The sequence below is a fragment of the Heloderma suspectum genome, chromosome Z (assembly GCF_057233095.1).
Source record: "Heloderma suspectum isolate Gila_16-S chromosome Z, 16-S_ref, whole genome shotgun sequence".
In the NCBI taxonomy this organism is placed as follows: Eukaryota; Metazoa; Chordata; class Lepidosauria; order Squamata; family Helodermatidae; genus Heloderma; species Heloderma suspectum.
In genome coordinates, this window is record NC_139476.1 from 769,065 (window position 1) to 788,668 (window position 19,604).

A 19,604-nucleotide genomic window follows, 5' to 3' on the forward strand; every position below is an offset into this window, starting at 1 on the left:
TTGCAGGGTTTGTGTGGGGAAGGGAAAAGTCCTGTTTGCGTCAGGCTCAGGGGGGTCTTCTTAGCCTGGGTGGTGACGGTACCCAGATTTGGGATCCGTGTGGTCTCCAGAGAAGCGTCCATTCTTTCCTGATTAATGCAAGGGGTGGGGGGGGGTACACTGGGTAAAGGAGCATTCTGCACATGCTCAGAGGCCTCCTTTCATCCCCCCTCTCATGATGCTCCAGGACTGTCTCCGGCGCAAAGGCGGACCCTGCCTGGCTTCTCCTCAGAGGGGTCCCCCTGGCTGGAGTTTGGGGGGCTCCCCCAAGTCAGGCCAGGTCAGAGGCACAGCAGCCCGGATGGGCGCCCCCCCCCCGCCCGGTTCCCTGCATAGCAGGTGGGGGGAAAGAAGGAAGCAAGGAAAGAAGGCGGGGAGGAGAGAGGGAAGGCGGGAATGAGAGAGAAGGAAGGAAGCTGAAAGAGAGAGAGAAAGAAAGAAAGAAAGAAAGAAAGAAAGGCAGGAAAACGAGGGCAGCAGGGATAAGAGAGAAAGCAAAGGAAGGGGGAGACAGAAAGAGAAGGATGGCGGGGGCGTTTTTATTCAGTCACTTGTCACGTCCGCATCCCGCCTTCTCCCCTCCGCCAGGAGTCCAAGCGGGGCGCGGGGGGGGCGGGGGGGCCGGGCGGCGCCTCCCCGCCCCTCCGCGGCGCTCACACGTGACGCGCCCGCCCGCCCGCGCGCCGGCCGCCGCCTCCGCCTCCTCCGACGCGGCGGCGGCAGCAGCAGCCGCCCCGGCGCGCCCCGCCGCTCCGCCCGCCCATGGCCGCCTGGCGGAGGCCGCGCCGCCCCGCCGCCGGCTGAGCCAGGTGAGGACGCGCCGGCGCCGGCCCGGGCGAGGGGCGCGGGGGCCCGCCGGGGGCGCGCACAGCGGGGGCCTCCGGGGCGGGATCGGCGCGGCGCGGCAGGGGAGGCCGCGGGCGCCCGCTGGGGCCCGCAGGCCCGGGGCTCTCCGCGGGACAGCGGCCCCGCCGGGCTGGCCCCGGCCCGACACCGCTCGCCGCCCGCCAGCCCGCGGCCGCCGCCGTGCTGCGTAGCGAGGAGTTCCGCCGGTTAACTGCGGCGGGCGCGCGCTGAGTCCCCGCCTTTCCCCTCCCGCGAGGCGCCCCGGGCGGCTTACGCGATCCTCCCCCCTCCCGCCCGTCCTCACAGCAGCCGCCCTGCGCGGCGAGGCGGGCCGGGCTGAGAGCCTGCGGCCGGCCCGGAGTCGCCCGGGGCTGCCGCGGCCGGGTGGGGCGGGAGCCGGCGCCCCCGGCGCCCCGCCCAGCACTCCGGCCGCCGCGCCGCGCCGCGCCGGCTCCGTGTTCGCGGAGAGGCGGCCCTCGCCCCCACGGCGGGCGGTGGCCCTCGTTGGCCTCCGGCCCGTCGCGGCGGAGGGGAGCGGTGCGTGGGCGGGATCGCGGCGACGCGCCGAGGCGGAGCTGGCGCCCTGCTGGACCGCGCCGAGGTGGCTCCAGTGGTCCAGCGCCCTGTTTCCAACGGAGGGTGGCCAGAAAGAAGAGGGTGCGAACTGGGAGCGCTCGACGTATTTCAGAAAGGGTTACAGCCCGACACAGGACAGCCGTACGGGAGACCCTCAAGCAGGACATGAAGGGGACAGAGGCCTCCCGCCGCTGCCCTCCACGAGCTGGGACCCAGAGACAGGCTCTCCCATATAGCCATCAGGACTGTCGATGGCCTCCTCCTCCATGAATTTGCCCAGTCCCCCTTCAAAGCTGTCCAAACTGGTGCCCGTCACGACACCTTGCGGCAGTGAATTCCACATTTTTGCTGTGTGCTGTGTGAAGAAGGACTCTGGTCTGCCCCGAATCTCCCACCGTTCGCGGGATGAGTCCATTGGGTTCCTGTCCGACGGGAGAGGGAGAAGAATGTTTCCCTCTCCACTTCCTCCACACCAGGCATCCTTTGTCCCGACCTCGACCCCTCGCTCACCTTCCTAAGAAACTAAAATGCCCCAGTCAGTGCAACCTTTCTTCGAAAGAGAGCTTCTCCAGCTCCCTGATCATTGCTGGGGTTCCCCTTTCTGAGATGGGGTGTCTGGGACTGTTGAGTTAAATAGCACCCATCTCAGTGCAGTTCCGCGGGAGAGGGACACCATCCTCTCACCCCCTTCCGTGATGAAAACAGCCTGTTCATCAAGGCAACAAGGCCTCCTGTGGAGCCTTAGAGACCACCGCAGGTCGTGGAAGGTGCCGGGAAGGTGGGCCTTGCTTTAGAGCGAGGAGGGATGCCGTCTTTTAAAATCTAAATTAAATGACCCATCGTGCCCACCCTCCTGGAGACTTAATGCTTAATATCAGATGAGCAAGAGTTGCTGCAGTGACTCTGCATATGCTTAGAGGTGTCTGACTATGGCTTCAGATGCAGCGTCCTGGGCTGTGTGAGCTGTCGGGCGATTCGTGGCCACGTCAGAGTGATGGAGATCAGGGAACTAACTTCGTCTCCTCTTCTCCTGTCTTTGCTTCTTATTTTTTAAACTCTTCCTTCCTTCCTGTTATCTTTGGTTCTCATACAATGTCATGTCAACAGGTCCATGGGGGAAAATCACTTGATATTTAATAAGCGCCTGGGGACTGTCTTCCTGCTTCCAGAAGCCAAATCTCTTTCACTTCTGCTTCGTTTCCAAACCGACTGGCGTTTGTAAAGCCCTCCTTAACTTTAGCAACCCATAGCGAACTCTTTTCAATAATGAAGTGGTACTTTGCTGAACAGGACCGAAGATTTGGCCCAGGCCCGGCTTGAGTGGCCAAAGTAGGCGTGCGCTGCAATCTGTTGGAGGTGTGAATCCGCCCACAGTGCCCTGTTGCACCTCAGCAGGATTTGTTCCTTGCTGCATCTCCCAGTTCGGGAAGTCAGTGATCAGTGAGCATCTCCTGGGGAAGCCGCTTATTTGTTTATTTTCAGAATTCCACCCCCCCCCCCCCGGCACTCTTCTGCCCAAAAAGGCTCATTGATAATGAGGCAGTCCCTGCCCACAGGCATATAATCTAAAAGACCTGGCACAAAAGGAAAAGGGTTTGGGGAGGAGGAGGAAAAAAGAAGAAGCAAAACTCAAGCACCAGCCCTTAGTTTCAAAGTTCTTACGTACGTACACACACACACACACACACAGAGGCAGGAAGATTTGCATCATGTCGGTTTTCTCCATCCCAGTACCCTCTTGGTGGGGTTGGATTGGGGGAGGTGGGCAGATGGGCAGGAGGGCTTGGTTTGTCCACCTTTGCTTTCCGGGATTGGTGCCGTCACCCTGGGTGCGTTCGCACAAGCATCTCTCGGCCGGCTTGGTTCCATCGTCAAGCTTCTCTTTCCATCAAGATGTTTCTCCTAATGTTCAACCAAAATCTGACCTTCTGTGATTTCAGCCCCTTAGATCTCATACTGTTCTCTGGGGCAGCAGAGAACACATCTTTGCCCTCCTCTATGGGGCAGCCCTTCAGGGATGTGAAAGATGGAAGAGAGCTGTCATGACCCCCCCCCCCCAGCCCGTTTCCCTTCTCCAGGATAGCCGTGCCCACTCCTTCAACCTTTGCTCATCGGGGCTTGTTTTCTGTGCACCCAACCAACTTTGGCTGTGACACCTGGGATTTTTTGGTTGGAGAAAATGTGAGTGAGGGGAGACCTGATAGAGGTGTACAGAATTATGCCTGACATGGACAAAGTGGATAGGGAGACATTTTTCTCCTTCTCCCATAATACTAGAGCCCAGTGGGGTCCTCCCATGAAGCTGACTGGTGGGAGAGTCAGGACAGACAAAAGGCAGGGCTTCTTCGCACAGCGCAGAGTTAGACTATGGAATTTGCTACTCCAAGATGTAGTGATGGCCACCCATTTGGGTGGCTTAAAAGGGGGATTGCAGAAATTCCTGGAGGAGAGGGCTATTGATGGCTATACAGTACTTCCAGTATCAGAGGCAGTGAGCCTTTGTATGCTGGGGAGCATGGACGGGTGGGTGCTGTTGCACTCCTGTCCTGCTTGTGGGTTTCCCATTGACAGCGGGCCGGCCCCTGTGTGAACAGAATGCTGGACTAGATGGACCTTGGTCTGATCCAGCAGGGCTGTTCTTAGGTTCTTATGTTCTTATGTTATGGTCCTCCTCTGAACCCATTCTACTTTGCCTGCTTTGGGGGCTCCCCCCTTTCCTGGACGGAGCCCGTTAGGAGTTTTAAGTGCACTGTGTCATTTACAGCACTGCAAGCCGAGTCTCTTTGCTTGGTCTTTGTACCGGGGGTGAGGTTCCCCCCTCCGAGTTGTCACTGCCAGTTTGGAGATGCCCTCCAAGTGTTTCTTAATTAATATTTGCTCCATCAAGGCCCGTTCGCTTGGGACGCATCAGAGCTACTTGGGCTGCACTTGGGTTCGTCCCACAATGCTTCTCGTTGCGAGAATAGCTCTAGCGGGGAAGGGAACAGGGATGCTTCCCTCCCCAGCACATTGGCGCATCCAGAGCGCCAGCCCAGTGGACTTGAGCTCTCCTCCCTGCCAGGACATCTCCAGAGCTTCAGGGCCCTTGTGGCTCAAAGGCCATCTGTATGCAAAAGTCTTCCCACTGCGGGAGGCAAAAGGTGCCCCCCGGATGTTATGGACCACAGCGCCCTCCATCCCTGACCATTGGCCAGGCTGGCTGGAGTTTGGGGGAGTTGCACTCCACAACATCGGGAGGGCACGAGAGGACGATGATCCCCTCTTAGAGATCAGAGGGTGGGAGAGGCCCGCAGAGGTCTTTGCTCAGCCACAGATCCCACCCCAGAGCTGTAGGGGTGCTATCGGGGGGCTCGGCAGTTGAGCAGGCAGGTAAAGGAAGGGGATGGGTCAGGAGGTGTTGAAGGGCAGCTGGGCCCCCGTTTCCCAGGAGGTCCCCTAAGCCCTGGCAGTTGGTCCTTTGGAAAAACTGGTTTGGGGCGCAGGCCGAATTCCAAATTCCATCTCTGCTCCGCCACAAGAGTTTTACTGGTGAGACCAGGATGGCCATATGGGCATCCTGCAGTGGTGTCCAGAAATAGAACATGCTGATCCTATTATGGGATGTCCGCCTGGGGCAGGGAAGCAGAGCCTGCGTCCTGCCTCCACTGAGGCCTGAATGGAGGGACAGAACCAGCCAGTCTAGAGTTCCTCCTCCTCCTCCCAGGGTTCAGCATCGTTGCTGGAGGGTTTTGGCACAGTGGGCCCTGGAGTTTTCAGGAGGGAGTCCTGAGTTCGCAGGCAGAAGGTGCTGGGCATGAGATGGCATGCCACTTCCGGGAAGGGAGAGACAACAGTCCCACATTTTGGATTTTGAGCGTGGGAGGGAGTTGTGTGGTGGGAAAGGAGAGGCGAGGGTCACACAGGCCGAATGGTTACACATATAATTCAGAGAAGGGGGTGAAATTCGTCCAAGGGGGTGGGCTTAATTCATTACTTAATTCGTGTGCAGTATTTTTACCCCACTCCTCAGCCCAAAAGAGGCTCCCTGAACATCTTATGCAGATTAATAATGGGACAGTCCCTGCCCTCGGGCTTACAGTCTAAATGCCCGACACAAAAGGAAAAGGGATGGGGGGGCGGGGGGAGGATAAAAAAAAGCAAAACTCAGGCACCAGTTCTGACTTGTTTCCAAGTTCTCATGGGTGCTCCTTCTGGCTGGCGGGGTGGGGGGTGATACAAGCCCCTGCAGCTGCTCCTTCTCTGGTCGAGGGATGGGGCCGGGTTGGCCTCCCGCTTGCCGCAATGTTCTTCCTGGGAGGCGGCAGGGGGGTTGAGTGGGGTGCAGCTTCCCAGTGGCCTTTGGTTTTGATCCCAGCTCAACCCTTGAAAAAAAAGATTTTGGAGACTGCTCTGCTCCATGCAGAGCGTGGACAGGACATTATCTTGGCGTTGTACTAATTGTTAAATTTGTCGCCTACCTTTTTTCCTCCAAGGAACCCATGGCAGCCCACATGGGCCTCCATTTTCTCCTCACAACAACCCTGTGAGGTAGGACAGGCTGAGAGTCAGGGACTGGCCCAAAGTCACCCAGGCAGCTTCATGGCTGAGTGGGGACTCAAACCCGGGTTTCCCGAGTCCCAGTCCAGCACTTGAACCCCTACACCAGACTGGCTCCCACGTAATGAGATCATGTAATCAGAGCAAACTACAGACTCAGATGGCAGGACTTGGAAGGGGTCTCCCATCTGGCCAAGATCCTGCCCCGCTGCCATCTCTCTAGAGAGGTAAAATATAGCAGCTAGATTTTTGTGAAACTGCCCACAGAGCTATTGGCTATTGGACAGTAGAGAAATGTAATAAGTAAATAAATGGCTGACTGAACAGATGAATCAAGGTTGGAGAAGGGCTGCAGCTGCTTGGTGGCAGATCTGCTTTTGCATGGATCAATACCCCATGCTCCAGATCTTCACTGAAAGGATCTCAACCCTGGCAAAGGCCCAGTCCTGACCCAGGCCAGGAGGACCTGATGGGATAGTTAGCCTCGGGTTGGGGAGAGGTCTGGAAACCATGTCCTAGGAGGAAGGCTTGAAAGAGCTGGGTATGTTTAGCCTGGGGAAGAGATGGCTAAGGGGAGACATGAGACAGGCAGGCATTTGGGGTGGGTTAGGGTATTCTTAGAAATATGATGTTTTTACTGTAGAATTCTATTGTTTTAAACTGTTCTATTATACACTCTGTACATCACCCAGAGTGGCTGGGTGACCAGCCAGATGGGCGATTAATAAATTTAATAAATAAATAAATAAATACGATAGCAGCCTTCTAATATCAGAAAGGCCGTCATACAGAAGATGGGGCAGACCTGTTGGCTTTCACAGCCACACAGACAAACTCTGGTCTCCAGGGAAATGGACATGGTTTGAGAGAAAGCATGGTCAGTTGCCCTTGTGTGTGCATGTTTTCCCTTCAAAAGGGCACCTTTGCACACCAGCCCAGTGCATGAAGTAATATTTTAATTAGCAAACAAGCCGCTGGTGAGATTGGCTTGGCGTCCGGAGGGAGGGGAGACCCTGAGGAAGTTGGCATTAGTGAAACTAACAAGGGCTTGCTCCAATGCTGATGGTTACATCAGAGACCACAGATGGTGAAACAAACTGGCTTTTATATATGTATTTATAATTATATTTATTAAGAACATTTGTATTCCGGCTTAATGACAAAATAGACTCCAGACAGTAACAATAAAAATAAATTCCATCAAAATACAAAGTATGAAGCAGATTAAAAGTACACAATAAAATATCTAAAAAGTTAAACAGAGATCGCACAAACAATATCTGTAGGCGGCAGAGACTGAAATGATCCAATTCAAATCAGCCAACTTGATAGGGTGAAAGCCAGCCGAAAAAGAAAGGTCCCTGCCCTCTGGCAGAATGCCTTTGGAGAGGCGAGACAAACCTCACACAGGAGGCAATACCAAAGTCTGGGGGCCGCTGCTGAAAAGACCCTGTCTCTTCTTCCTGCCAGAGGCAGTGGTGAAACTCTCATGGCTCTGCCTAACCATGTCACTTCTGTCAGAGATGGAAGGGGACAAAGGATATGGCAGCATGATTTGTAGGGAGGCTTATGCTGAAAGAGGGGCTGTCTGCTGGCTTTCAGACCCAACCCCATTGCATCCAAATCTAGTCACAGCACTCCATGGGCCAGGATCCAGAATACGCAGCTGGGTGTGTGTGTGCGCCTGTGTGTGTCCGTGTCTGTGTGCGCCTTCTCTGGCACAAGCTCTTGTGAGCTTATACCTGCGTGCAAGTTAGTTTCCTGAAGCGCTTAGCTGAAACCAACTAGGGCAGAAAGAAGTTGGAAGTATTTGGGAGGCGGGGGCATACTGTTAATCAACAGCCATGAAAGAGACGGGGGGGGGGAGGGGAGAGAGAGATCTCCTTCCATTGGCAAGGAGTTCCTCTGACCGTTGGAGTGGCTGACCGTTGCAGCACCTGGTGCTGAACGGAAACACCTGCGTTATTCTGTCACCAGCGATGCCCTAAAACGGCCTTCAAATTCTGCAGTGCGGTTTTCTTCCTGGTGCCATGGCTTCTGTGTTGCACACAAATGATCAAACACCTCTGGCAAATTTGCTGACTCCCCACCCCCAAGGGAAAAAAGAAACCCTTAATGAATGAAAAATGCAGTCTCTCTTCTCATGCGCCCCCCCTCACCCCACCCCAGCATGCACAGGCAAACTTGAGTGAGGGAAGGGGCCGAGGCCCTGGTGTGTCTTCCTCCTCGATCGGTCAGTGGAGTCTTGCAGGAGGATCTAGATTTTCCCCACCTCACCTCCACTCCAGCAGCTCTTTCCCTCTCAAGGTGGAGCAAAGGAGTGTGGTGTCAGCAGAACCCCCCACCCCCCGCTCCGGTCCCAGAGGGGCTTAGAGATGCTGTTGCGGAGGCTGGGTGGGGGGTGCATGTTGAAGCAGCAGCACAGAATTGTTTTGCCTCATGGCGCTGATCTGTGATGCAGAAAAAAAAAAGTTGGAGTGTGTATTGTTTCGTTTGGAGAAAAGGCCATTTTAGGGGAGAGACGACAGGGGTGTGCAAAATGGTGCCTGGCGTGGACAAAGTGGATGAGGAGACTTTTTTCTCCTTCTCCCATAATACTAGAACCCAAAGGGGTAGTCCCGTGAACAACCTGGATTCTGACTTGGATCCCTGCACTGAGCAGGGGGTTGGACTCGATGGCCTTGTAGTTCCAGCCCTACGATTCTATGATTCTGTGAAGCTGCTTGGTAGGAGATTCGGGACAGGTAAAAGGAAGGCCATCCATCCTTCACACAGCGCAGAGTTGAACTATGGACTTCGCAACCACAAAACGCAGCAGTGGCCACCAACGTGGATGGATTTCAAAGTGGGCGAGACAAATTCCTGGAGGAGAAGGCCCTCAATGGCTACTGGCCCTGATGGCTCTGTGCTCCCTCCAGTACCAGAGGCAGTGATCCTGTGTGCACGAGTTGCTGGGGAACATGGGCAGCAGGGTGCTGTTGCACTCCTGTTTCTGGGCTTCCCGTGGGCAGCTGGTAGGCCACTGTGTGAACAGAGTGCTGGACTAGATGGACCCTGGGTCAGATCCAGCATCAGGGCTCTTCTGATGTTCTTACCTGTGTGTGAGTGTGAAGGAGTGAAAGGGGGCAGGGGGCTCTCACAGTAATTCGCAGAATGGTGTTGTTTCAGGCTTCTACAGGTATTTATTACATCTAGCATCCTGAGACATCTCTTCTGTCCTGCCTCGGTTTCCCATCAGAGCCCTTTCCTAGTGGGTAGAGCAAACAGGCGTGGCAATGTCAGGGAAGCAGATCTTGGTTAAACATTAGGAGAAACTTCCTAACAGTGAGGGCTGTTCAGCAGTGAAACAGACTCTGCCATGAGAGGTGGCTGGTCCTCCTTCACTGGCAATGTTTAAGCAGAGGCTGGATGGACATCTGTCAGGGATGCTGCAATTCCTGCCTTCAGCACAGGGCTGGACTACATGACCTCCAGGCCTTCTTCCAGCTCTAAAATTCTGTGGTTCTACGGTCCTCCCATCAGCCACAGTTTTCCTTCCTTCCTTCCTTCCTTCCTTCCTTCCTTCCTTCCTTCCTTCTTGTTTTTGTTTGCATTGGTTTTGACTTAAAGACTTAAAACATGTGTGTTCATCTGAATTGCTTCTCTTTACCACCACGTGGGCAGGCCAGCCATGGAAACGTCTTAACAACGGTAGGGTGCCCTTCCCCTTCCCCCTGCTGCACAGTTAACCCACCGCTCCTCATACCGAGGGGAGGTCAAGCGCACCCCCATCCTCAGCTCTACTTTTGCTGCTGCAAAGCTAGGGGTATTTTGAGGTTCTGCCTGTTAAAGCCAGCCTAAAATAATGCTAAATAAGTAATATCGTCCCCTTGTTGGCTGTCTAGAATGTTTGTTACTCAGAGGAGAATTACTTCTTTCCATGGACGCTCTGTGGCGATGTCATGGCTAATACCGGTTGATAAATCTTCATCCAGGAATGTCTTTAATCCCTATGTTTCTATTTCATTTTTGTTCTAAGGTATGTAGTGATTTTAACGTATAATGGTATCAGCAACAGTATACGAATCCATGCCCTTTGCCTTACGCTGTCAGATGCGAGAGTGGGTACAGGAGACTTTGAGAGGAGATATACAGGGTGCGATCCTAGGCATGTTTAGACAGAAAAAAGTCGTACAACTCCTAGCATGCCCCAGCCAGTCGAAACGTGCCTAGGACGGCACCCATAATTGCATCATAAGGGTCACCTTCATTTGCAACCAGTAACGTTTCAATTTCCAGTTGTCTTGGCTAGTATTCCTTTCCAGAAACAGGATGAGTATTGATGGATGTTGGCCTGTGTTAACAAAAGCTGTATTAACAAAAGTTAGAAAGCCAAGCCATGTTTCCATGGGCCTGGCCTTTAATTGTTCCTCTGATTATTACTCTGCTATGCTGTGTTAACTTTTCAGCTAGTGCTTCAGTCCAAATTTTGGGAAACTGTTTATCCACTGTCTGTCCACAACTTGTTTCCCAATGCTGAGCCCTTTCCACCTTTGCCTCCACATCTGGAGGCAGGGACAGTGGTGCGGTAGCATTAGGGCTCGCAGGGACGCAGCCGTGGGACCTTTTCATTAGCAGGGAAGCTGAAGTCCTCTGCCACCCAGCTGAGACTTCCTCTTCCCTCTGAGCTTAGCTGCAATCCTCAGGGCAGCTGCGGGAAATGCATTTCCCAGCAACAGCAGATGGTTCCCTGGTGTAATGCAAAGTATTTTGGGAGGCTTTGGCCCAACAGGCCATTAAGAGCCATTCACTTGACAAAAGACGCATAGACCCGAGAAGTACTAGTTCCCCTCTACTCAGCACTGGTTAGGCCTAGGGATGTCAGAGAATTCCACGACGGATCTCGGTGAGGCCGAATGCCAGTGCGTTTGGCCCCCCGAAATCCGTCGTGGAACGAAGCCCCCGCCCCCCCAACCCATGAAAGGCGCGCGAAACGGAGCACTTACCTGCTCCCGTCCGCGCTGCTTTGCGAATGGCGGCCGTCCTGTGGCCGCCATTCGCTTCGTCTTCATAGCTGTGATAGGCTATGTAAATACTTACATAGCCTATCACGGCTAACGCGGGGACGCCATTTGCGTACACTGGGTTTTTTCCCCCTGCCGTGATAAGCTACGTAAATATTTACGTAGCCTATCATGGCTCAATACAGGGATGCAAATGGCGGCGGCTACGACAGCCGCCATTGCGTCCCTGCAGGGCTGCCCAGCGGCTGGATGTCCAACTGCGGGTGGCCGGAGCCGGCTGGCTGCTCCGCAGCTTGGCCACGGAGTGGAGCCAGCTGGGCAGGATTCCAGGGGGGAGGACCGGATCGCCTCCCGCCCCCTGTCGAGGATTCCAGGAGGAGGGACGGAGCGCCTCCCCCCCACCGCGGATTGCCCGGCGCGGAGCCAGGTAGGTGTTTCGTACATCCCTAGTTAGGCCTCATCTGGAGTACTGTGTCCAGTTCTGGGCACCACACTTGAAGAAGGATGCGGACAAACTGGAGAGGGTTCAGAGGAGGGCAACGAAGATGATCAGGGGACTGGAAACAAAGCCCTATGAAGAGATTGAAAGAACTGGGCATGTTGAGCCTTGAGAAGAGAAGACTGAGGGGAGACAGGATAGTGCTCTTCAAGTACTTGAAAGGTTGTCCCTGAGAGGAAGGCCAGCATCTCTTCTTGATCATCCCAGAGTGCAGGACACGGAATAATGCGCTCAAGTGACAGGAAGCCAGATTCCGGCTGAACATCAGGAGAAACTTCCTGACTGTTAGAGCAATACGACAATGGAACCCATTCCCTAGTTTGGTGGTGGGCTCTCCCGTGCTGGAGGCATGCAAGAGGAGGCTGGACAGGGATGCTCTGACTTGGATTCCTGCATTAAGCAGGGGGTTGGACTCCATGGCCTTGTAGGCCTCTTCCAACCCTACTATTCTATGATTCTATGATTCATAGGGCTGGAAGGGGCCTACAAGACCATTGAGTCCAACCCCCTGCTTGGTGCAGGAATCCTGATTCCCAGGCGGTGTCCCATCCAAGTACTAACCAGGGCTGACCCGGCTTAGCTTCCGAGATCAGATGAGATCAGGCGCGTCCAGCCCTAGACCTGCTCCTGGTGGAGATGAAAATGGCTAGAACTGGTTTATTGATATGGATCTGCTGGGATTTGGGGACTCTCCTCCTGGGCATGGCTGTGGGGACTGCCACTTCCAAACTGACCACCACACCACTGGGCAGGGGGGTGTCCATAAATGCTGCGTAGTATGACGAAAAAGAAGATGGTCTCCCTTTGGCTTGCCCATCAATCCCACAGTGGTGATGGTGGTGGTGGTAAGGACTAACCTCTTAGCTGAACTTCTCTGCTTGCTGCTGCTGCTTCTCCTTCCTACATTTCTATACCACCCCATAGCCAAAGCTCTCTGGTTAGTTTACAAAGTTTAAAAACCATTGAAGATACAGTACACCAAATGTTAAAAACCATTTACGTAGAAACATACAAACAGACAGCACACAAGACAACATATGTCTTTTAAACAATCAAGCAAAGACAATCTGGGACCTGATTAAAAACTCACTGTACGCTGCCAAATGCCTGAGAGAAGAGGGCAGTTTTAACTTAGCACGGAAAAGATGATGGTGTTGGCACCAGGAGGGCCTTGTTGGGGAGGGCATCCTGGAATTGGGGGCCACCACCGAGAAGGCCCTCTCCCCTGTTGCTGCCCCCTGAGCCTCCCTCAAAGGAGGCGCCCAGAGGCGGGCCTTGGATGCTGAGTGCAACGTTCGGGTCAGTTCATGCCGGGAGAGATGCTCCATCAGGTGCTGCGTTCCAGTCCGAGTTTGACCATGCCCCCCTTCTCCTCCCCAGGTGCGGTAGCTGCTGCTCCCCACCCCCCACCCAAGATGCCGGAACAAAGCAACGACTACCGGGTCGTGGTGTTTGGCGCCGGCGGCGTGGGCAAGAGCTCGCTGGTGCTGCGCTTTGTCAAGGGCACCTTCCGCGACACCTACATCCCCACCATCGAGGACACCTACCGGCAGGTCATCAGCTGCGACAAGAGCGTCTGCACCCTGCAGATCACCGACACAACCGGCAGCCACCAGTTCCCGGCCATGCAGCGCCTCTCCATCTCCAAGGGCCACGCCTTCGTCCTGGTCTTCTCCGTCACCAGCAAGCAGTCCCTGGAGGAGCTGAGGCCCATCTACCAGCAGATCGTGCAGATCAAGGGCAGCGTGGAGAGCATCCCCATCATGCTGGTGGGCAACAAGTGCGACGAGACCCAGCGGGAGGTGGAGACCCAGGGGGGCGAGGCCGTGGCCCAGGAGTGGAAGTGCGCCTTCATGGAGACCTCGGCCAAGATGAACTACAACGTCAAGGAGCTCTTCCAGGAGCTGCTCAACCTGGAGAAGCGGCGGAACATGAGCCTCAACATTGACGGCAAGCGCTCCGGCAAGCAGAAGCGGGCGGACAAAATCAAGGGCAAGTGTAGCCTGATGTGAGGCGGGCGCCCCCCTGCCCCCGTTGTCGCCATCTCCCTCCTCCTTGCTGGCGTCCCCCTCGCCTCCCTCGTCCGCCTCCCTCAGCGCCGTGACGGCATTCACGGCCCCGCGGCCTCTCCTCCGTCTCCCCCTTGCTCCCTCCGGCCGGCAAGGGAGCACCGCAATATTGTAGGGAGAGGCCCTCCTAGGCCCGCTGTCCAAGTGGAGATGAGGCGGAGGCTCCCTTCTGGGGACCTTCCTGCTTGTTCCCCTTGAACTCTTCCAGCGGAGGGCAGTGGCATCAGCTGGGGGCTTCTCCAGGCTGTGGCCTGCCATGCCGTGGGACTGAGGATCCCGCCCCACTTTGAGAGCCAGATCCCACGCTGGGATCCAGCAGGTGGGAATGGAGGGGAGGGGCTCTTTTTCCCGGCATTGGGACTCACCTGTGCAGGGGGCGACTCTCCCCCGGCTTCAGCTCTCACCCCGTCCGCCTGCACGCTGCACAGCCGGAGAAATGCACAATCCCCCCGCCCCCGGTTTGGCTGTTCCCCTTTCCTGGCCCGTCCTTCATCGTCCTGCTCAGAAGGATGTTGGACAGGTCGGGTGTTCTGGTCCCTTTGGTCGTTGTCACGCCCCTGCCGGGGCTCTGCAGCACACGCTCCAAGGCAGCGGTCCTCAAGGGGTCGAGAGTGGGGCCCCCACCCTGCAGCACCCGCTTCCAAGAGCCTGGCCCCCGGGGCGGAGTCCAACAGTGAAGGGGCAGAACCCATCCTGCCTACGAACACATAGTGGCGGCGGCAACAGTGGTAACACTGCCCTGTGGCGCCCCGTTCATCCCCAGACCTGCCTCTGAGCCCAGACTTGCATTCAGGGACCGCCCCCTTAATTTTTGGCTGTGCCTTTGTCGGCTGCTGCGCCCCCGTAGGTCGGGCTATGGTTTGGTAGTGGGCCCGAATCCAGCACTGGAAGGCCGTTGATATTAGGGGCTGCGCATGGAAAAGTCACGCTCCTGGGCTTGGGAATGGGTCTCCTTGCTGGACGTTTGTGTGGGGCAACACCTCTGGAGGAGCGGCCATCCAGCTGTGAAGGAAAGACCCATCCAGCTGCTGGACTCACCGGGTGTTGCTGAGCAAGGGGTCTCCCAACCCCACCTCCGAACACCAGGGATATCTCCTTGCCCCTGCACACCAAGGCCCAGCGGAGAGGGGCCCCACAGCAGGAACGGGACGGAAGAGCAGTGAAGTGGGCTTTCAGGTGTTGCCTTCCACACTCCCCCGCCAGGCCCCTTCTCTCGTTCTCCCCTGCCCTGCCCTTCTTGATATGCTAAACTTTGAACATTGTAGCTCACCGTGAGATTTCCTCGTTTCTTTATTTTTAATTTAAGGGTTTATTTTTTTTAAGCAACAGAAGTCAAAACGAAACAGCACATATCTAGCCAGTGAGGGATAGAAGGCAAGGATGAAGTGTGGTAGAAAGGAGAGGCAGCACTGAAGTGGGGGGTGTAATGCTGTGGCAGGGGGCAACCTGGAGCAAACAAGACCCCTGATTTATAATAGCAGCAGCACCTTAATAGGGCCATTTGTCCTTCTCTGTCCACCGGGCTCAAGATGGTGACATCCGAGAAGCGTGCAATGCTTAAGGGAAAGTAAGGAACAAAAGGACTGATCCAGATGACTTTGTGCCTCCAGTGCAAGGTCAGCTCCTTTGCGTGCAAAGGGACCATTTCCAGCTGCAGAACCGAGAGACCGACCCACGTGTCCTCTACACCATGCGGACTCCTTATCAGTTGGCCATCCTTGCCATCGAAACAGGGCAGGGAAGGTGAGGCGGGGAGACCTGGGGCACCTGGACGCACCTTTTATTTCAGCAGAACCTTTTGTGGGTCAGAGCTGGTTGCATCAGGCACAGGGAGTGTTCTTCTCAGGTGGCAGGGGAAATGTGTGCGCCCGTGGGGGTAGAGAGAATGGTTAGGATAAGAGGCAGCAAAAGAGGGAACAGAGGAGATTACCCTCTTGCCTTCTTCACTCTCTCCCCAGCTTCGCTCACGTGAAAGGATAGTCTTAAGAGTTAGAGGGCATGGGGGTTGCAAAACCCCCTGCAGAAGGGCAAGGAGGGGGAAAGTCAGCTTCTGCAGTTCCCTGCAAAGTGGAATTCCACTTGGGACAGAATTTAGAACTTTTCTTGGCTCTCAGTTAAAAAAGAGAGAGAGAATGGAGCAAATGGCTAGCCCTCATGGTTCTGAAGCCAGATTTCATGCCATGCAAGCCGAATGCAAAAGGCTGTGGAATTTGTGTGTGTGTGTGCGTGTGTGTGCGTGCGTGTGTGTGCAAGGAAGCCCATGTGCCTTGCATTTGCCTCTCCACCACATCTTCCTTCCTTCCTGTCCTTTGTACTGTCCTTTCCTGTACCCATCATGTTTGTTTGTTTTTTGGCACCTCAATCATTCACACACAGAGCAGTTAGGAGGCACAGGAGAAGAGCCCACACATGGAGCAGGTTTTTGCAAAGTGTCAGTAGAATTTGGATTTCAGAGAGAAAATAGGTAGTGGGAACGTTTTTGTGTTTTTGCACTGTCGGCTTAATTGAGCTGGTGTGAACTTGCAGGGGGGCGGTATGGGTGGTGCACTTGTCAAAATGGTGCACATTTGGAATTCCACTTTGGGCCAGCATGCAGAATTGGGCAGTGCCGAGCATCCCAACGTAGAGTTTGAGCTGTGGTTTGCGAAGGCAAAATAGCATGAGCGAGTCCCGGGGGCCTCTCTTTTATAGGAAGGGTAGAGTAAACCAAGGCTTAAAAAAACAACCACCCAGTTTCTGGTTCTGTGGCTCTCCCCAAACAAATTGGGAAGATTGCTCTCTGGCCAGTCAAAGCACAAGGCTTCTGACTCCTGACAGAGCAGCCAGATTTCAGCACAAGCCAGGAGCCAGGTGGGAGACAACCTTCCCACCATGTCTGTGGGCAGAGCCACGAAGTGGGCCCCCCCATGCTTCTGTGGGGCACCTCTCCCTCAAATGTGGCTGCTGTTGATGTGGCCTGCAAAAGGGAAAGAAACCCAGGAAGGGGAAAAATCTGTGCGTGTGTGATGGGGGGCCGGGGGACGTTGTCCCAACCAAGACTGAATTTACGTATATAAGAGAATTTACCCACCGGCACATTTTCTGTTTCTGATAACTTTTGTTTTTCCAGAAGAGTTTTGTCTTTTCTCTTCATAAGTGCTTCATCTCCTTTGGGATTCTGGATCTTTCTGGAGATCTTGATCATTTGAAACCTGGATAAGTGCAGAAATAGCTGGGTGCACTTTACATCTACAAGCCGCCAGCTTTTGTGGTAGGACTCCCCATCTCTGTGGGGTTCAGAAGCAACTGGGGTGTGCCCCCCAAAACAAATGCCCCCCAAACCCCATATAAAACTACTGAGACCATTGCCCCATTAAAGAAATCCTTTGCTGCAGTCCTATACAGACATAATTGGGCTTACTTCTGAGTAGACATGGCTAGGATTGCACTTGTTAGTTGACTGATCGTATACATTTCAATTCACTATGTAATCAGTAGAATCGTTTTGGGGGGGCCACCCCTTCAACAAAATTTCCCAGGGCATTTTGCAAAGGTAAAATAAAATCATAAAAGCTAACATCAAAAAATAAAATGTGATAGTGAAACCACAAGCAAAGCAGCACAGAACAGTTTTTAAAGATGCAGAGGATTTTTCTTAGAAGTAGGGTTTTGCAGATAGTGGGATGGGTCCCTGGTGAGCCACCCAGAGGTTGTCATCCAGTGAAAGAAGCCATAGTCAATTCGTCATTTGAGTTATAATTGGTTCACTGATTGCTGAATTGAAATCCATGGCTTTATGAGTAAATACAAGACTTCCAAAGCCAAAAGCATACTTTGCTTTGAGGCAATAGCCAGCATCATCTTAAGAGAGACTTCTACTGTGTGTGTGGGGTGAGTGGGGCTGGGGAAATGCATGGAGAGGAAGCTGGGGAGACAGTTTTCTGAAGGTGTCGGAAGGCAGGCAGTGCCTTGACCCATCACTGGCTGAGGCAAAAACCAGCATGTATGAAAACACGCCTCATTAGCGCAATTTATATCAGTTATTTCAAAAGCACCAGGGAGTCAGTTGCACAATTCAGCATGGATTTGGGCGGGTGTGGGACGTTACCCAGAGACCTGCTTGAGGCCTTGTTAGAACTGGGTTACTTGGTTCACAATGTTATGTGTTGCCTCCCCCAAATCAGCAACCTCTCCATTGCTGCTTCTCCTCCTTCCTAGCTCCTGCTTGTGCCCCATGAGGACTAGCCCCTCTGTTTGTGGATTTACCCCATCCCTTTGCACTGGAGTACTTTGCTGCAGAGACCCAGGCTGCCTGCACGGGGTGGGGAGCTGCAATTTATTTATTTGTGTTTCTGTTGCGGTTGGCGCCTGTTTGTGACCCGGCCCGGCTGTGGACATGGGAAGGCGGCCATCCACCTTTCTCCAGCTAAGATATTACGTCTCAAATCATAAATGGTGCTTCTACAACTCCAGATGAAGGGAAGCTTTACGTTGTAAATACGGAACCCATCCCGAATAGAATTCCTCTCAATGCCAGCATGACGATAATAGCTACTGTGCATTACTGGCTTTTTAAAAAGAGAAGAAAGAGAAAAACAAACTCAACGATATTATAATAATGTAATAATAAAAAGGAAACAAACACATGGTACGATGTAGCCTTTATTCTAGAATTAGTCTTCCTTGAATGAATAAAAATGGATTTATCCCAGTTTCTCCCCATGGCTGGTGTGGTTCTTCAGTTAAGCAGAGAAGTGGCGGCCAGACCATCTCAACTTCTGCCCCAGGGCTCCTCCGCCAAACTCTTCCAAGGAAGGAGGTAGCAGGCCTTTCCTTAGGCTGCGTAATCCGCCAGCTTCTTGATTGTCCTCCACCGTTGCTGGTGGCATCCTACCTCATCCCACATCTCACAAACCTGCCTTCTATTGCAGTTGCCCTGTCATCCCATTTAGGCCAGAGTTGCCCACTCGGTGCCTGGCAGTGCCCTTGAAAGCACGGAGCGAGAGGGCCTGTCCTAGTCCTGATACACAAAGGCCTTTTCAGCCTGGAGAGATGGCGCCTGGCAGCGTTGGCATGGAAAGCAAGCGCTCTGGCCCTTCTCCTAAAAATCAGCTCTGCCACTGAGCTGTGATTTTTCCCTTAAAAATAAACTAAGATTCCAGTCCTTATGGTTCTTAATATGGGGCTGATTTAAGCAGGAATGTAAAGAAGCTGCCTTGTACAGGGTGAGACCATTGATCCATCTACTCGGTATTGTCGACATTGGCATCTGTGGCGGTCAGTGTGGCAGCACCTGGAGATGCTGCTGGGATCGAACCTGGGACCTCCTGCAGGCGAAGCATATACCTTACCTCTGAGCTACAACTCTTCCCTTAATACACTAAGATTCTAGTCCTCAAGGCTCTGAATAAAGGGTTGGGTTCAACAGGAGCATCAGAAGCCGCCTTATGCCATGTAAGACCCCTGGTCCATCCATTTGTTGCGGTCTCAATGTTCTGGCTTACAGCTCCCATCTTCCCTCCCCATCAGCTATGCTGGCTAGAGCTGATGGGAGTTGTAGGCCAAACATCTGGGGGACCGCAATTGCCCTCTCGGTAACATCTACCCTGATGGGCAGCAGCACTCCAGGGTCTCAAGACGGGGGTATTTGCAAGCCCTACCTGGCGATGCTAGGATTGCTCAGGGACCTTCTGCGTGCAAAGCGGGCAGCACCACCCCGTTCTGGGCCTTCAGGATGAGCTACAGTCGGTCTGTGGCCCCATACCCACTATTGGCCACCAAGCCTTCAGCCATTTCAAACCCAATATCCACCTTCAGCCCACACGTGCATTTGGGGGACACCAGAGAACAGAGTACCGGCCAGACGGTGACCAGGGAGCTGGGTGCCTCTGCTCACTCTGCCTTCCAGGTGCTAACGGGATCGACAGCTTCCAGGTCCAGCTCTCCCTTCTGATGGTTCTCTATCTTCATGCCATACCAGGGCTGGGCACATTCTCAAAAAGGGGACGCCTTCAAATAGGGGACTGTCTCTGTGAAATGGGACACCTGGCCACCCGA

The 19,604-nt window shown here is 54.1% G+C and overlaps 1 protein-coding gene across 1 annotated transcript; it reads left to right on the forward strand.

The window, feature by feature from the left end:
• The first annotated feature begins 734 nt into the window (after nucleotides 1-734).
• Nucleotides 735-18,566, forward strand: LOC146333444 (GTP-binding protein Di-Ras1). The gene is made up of 2 exons (XM_084826215.1): nucleotides 735-848; nucleotides 12,880-18,566. Exon 2 carries the CDS (start codon nucleotides 12,915-12,917, stop codon nucleotides 13,509-13,511), a length of 597 nt encoding a protein of 198 aa, XP_084682341.1. The 5' UTR covers nucleotides 735-848; nucleotides 12,880-12,914; the 3' UTR covers nucleotides 13,512-18,566.
• Nucleotides 18,567-19,604: the final 1,038 nt, after the last annotated feature.

Coding starts and splice junctions, on each gene's coding strand:
- LOC146333444 (XM_084826215.1), top strand. CDS start 12,915: ATGCCGGAACAAAGCAACGACTACCGGGTCGTGGTGTTTGGCGCCGGC.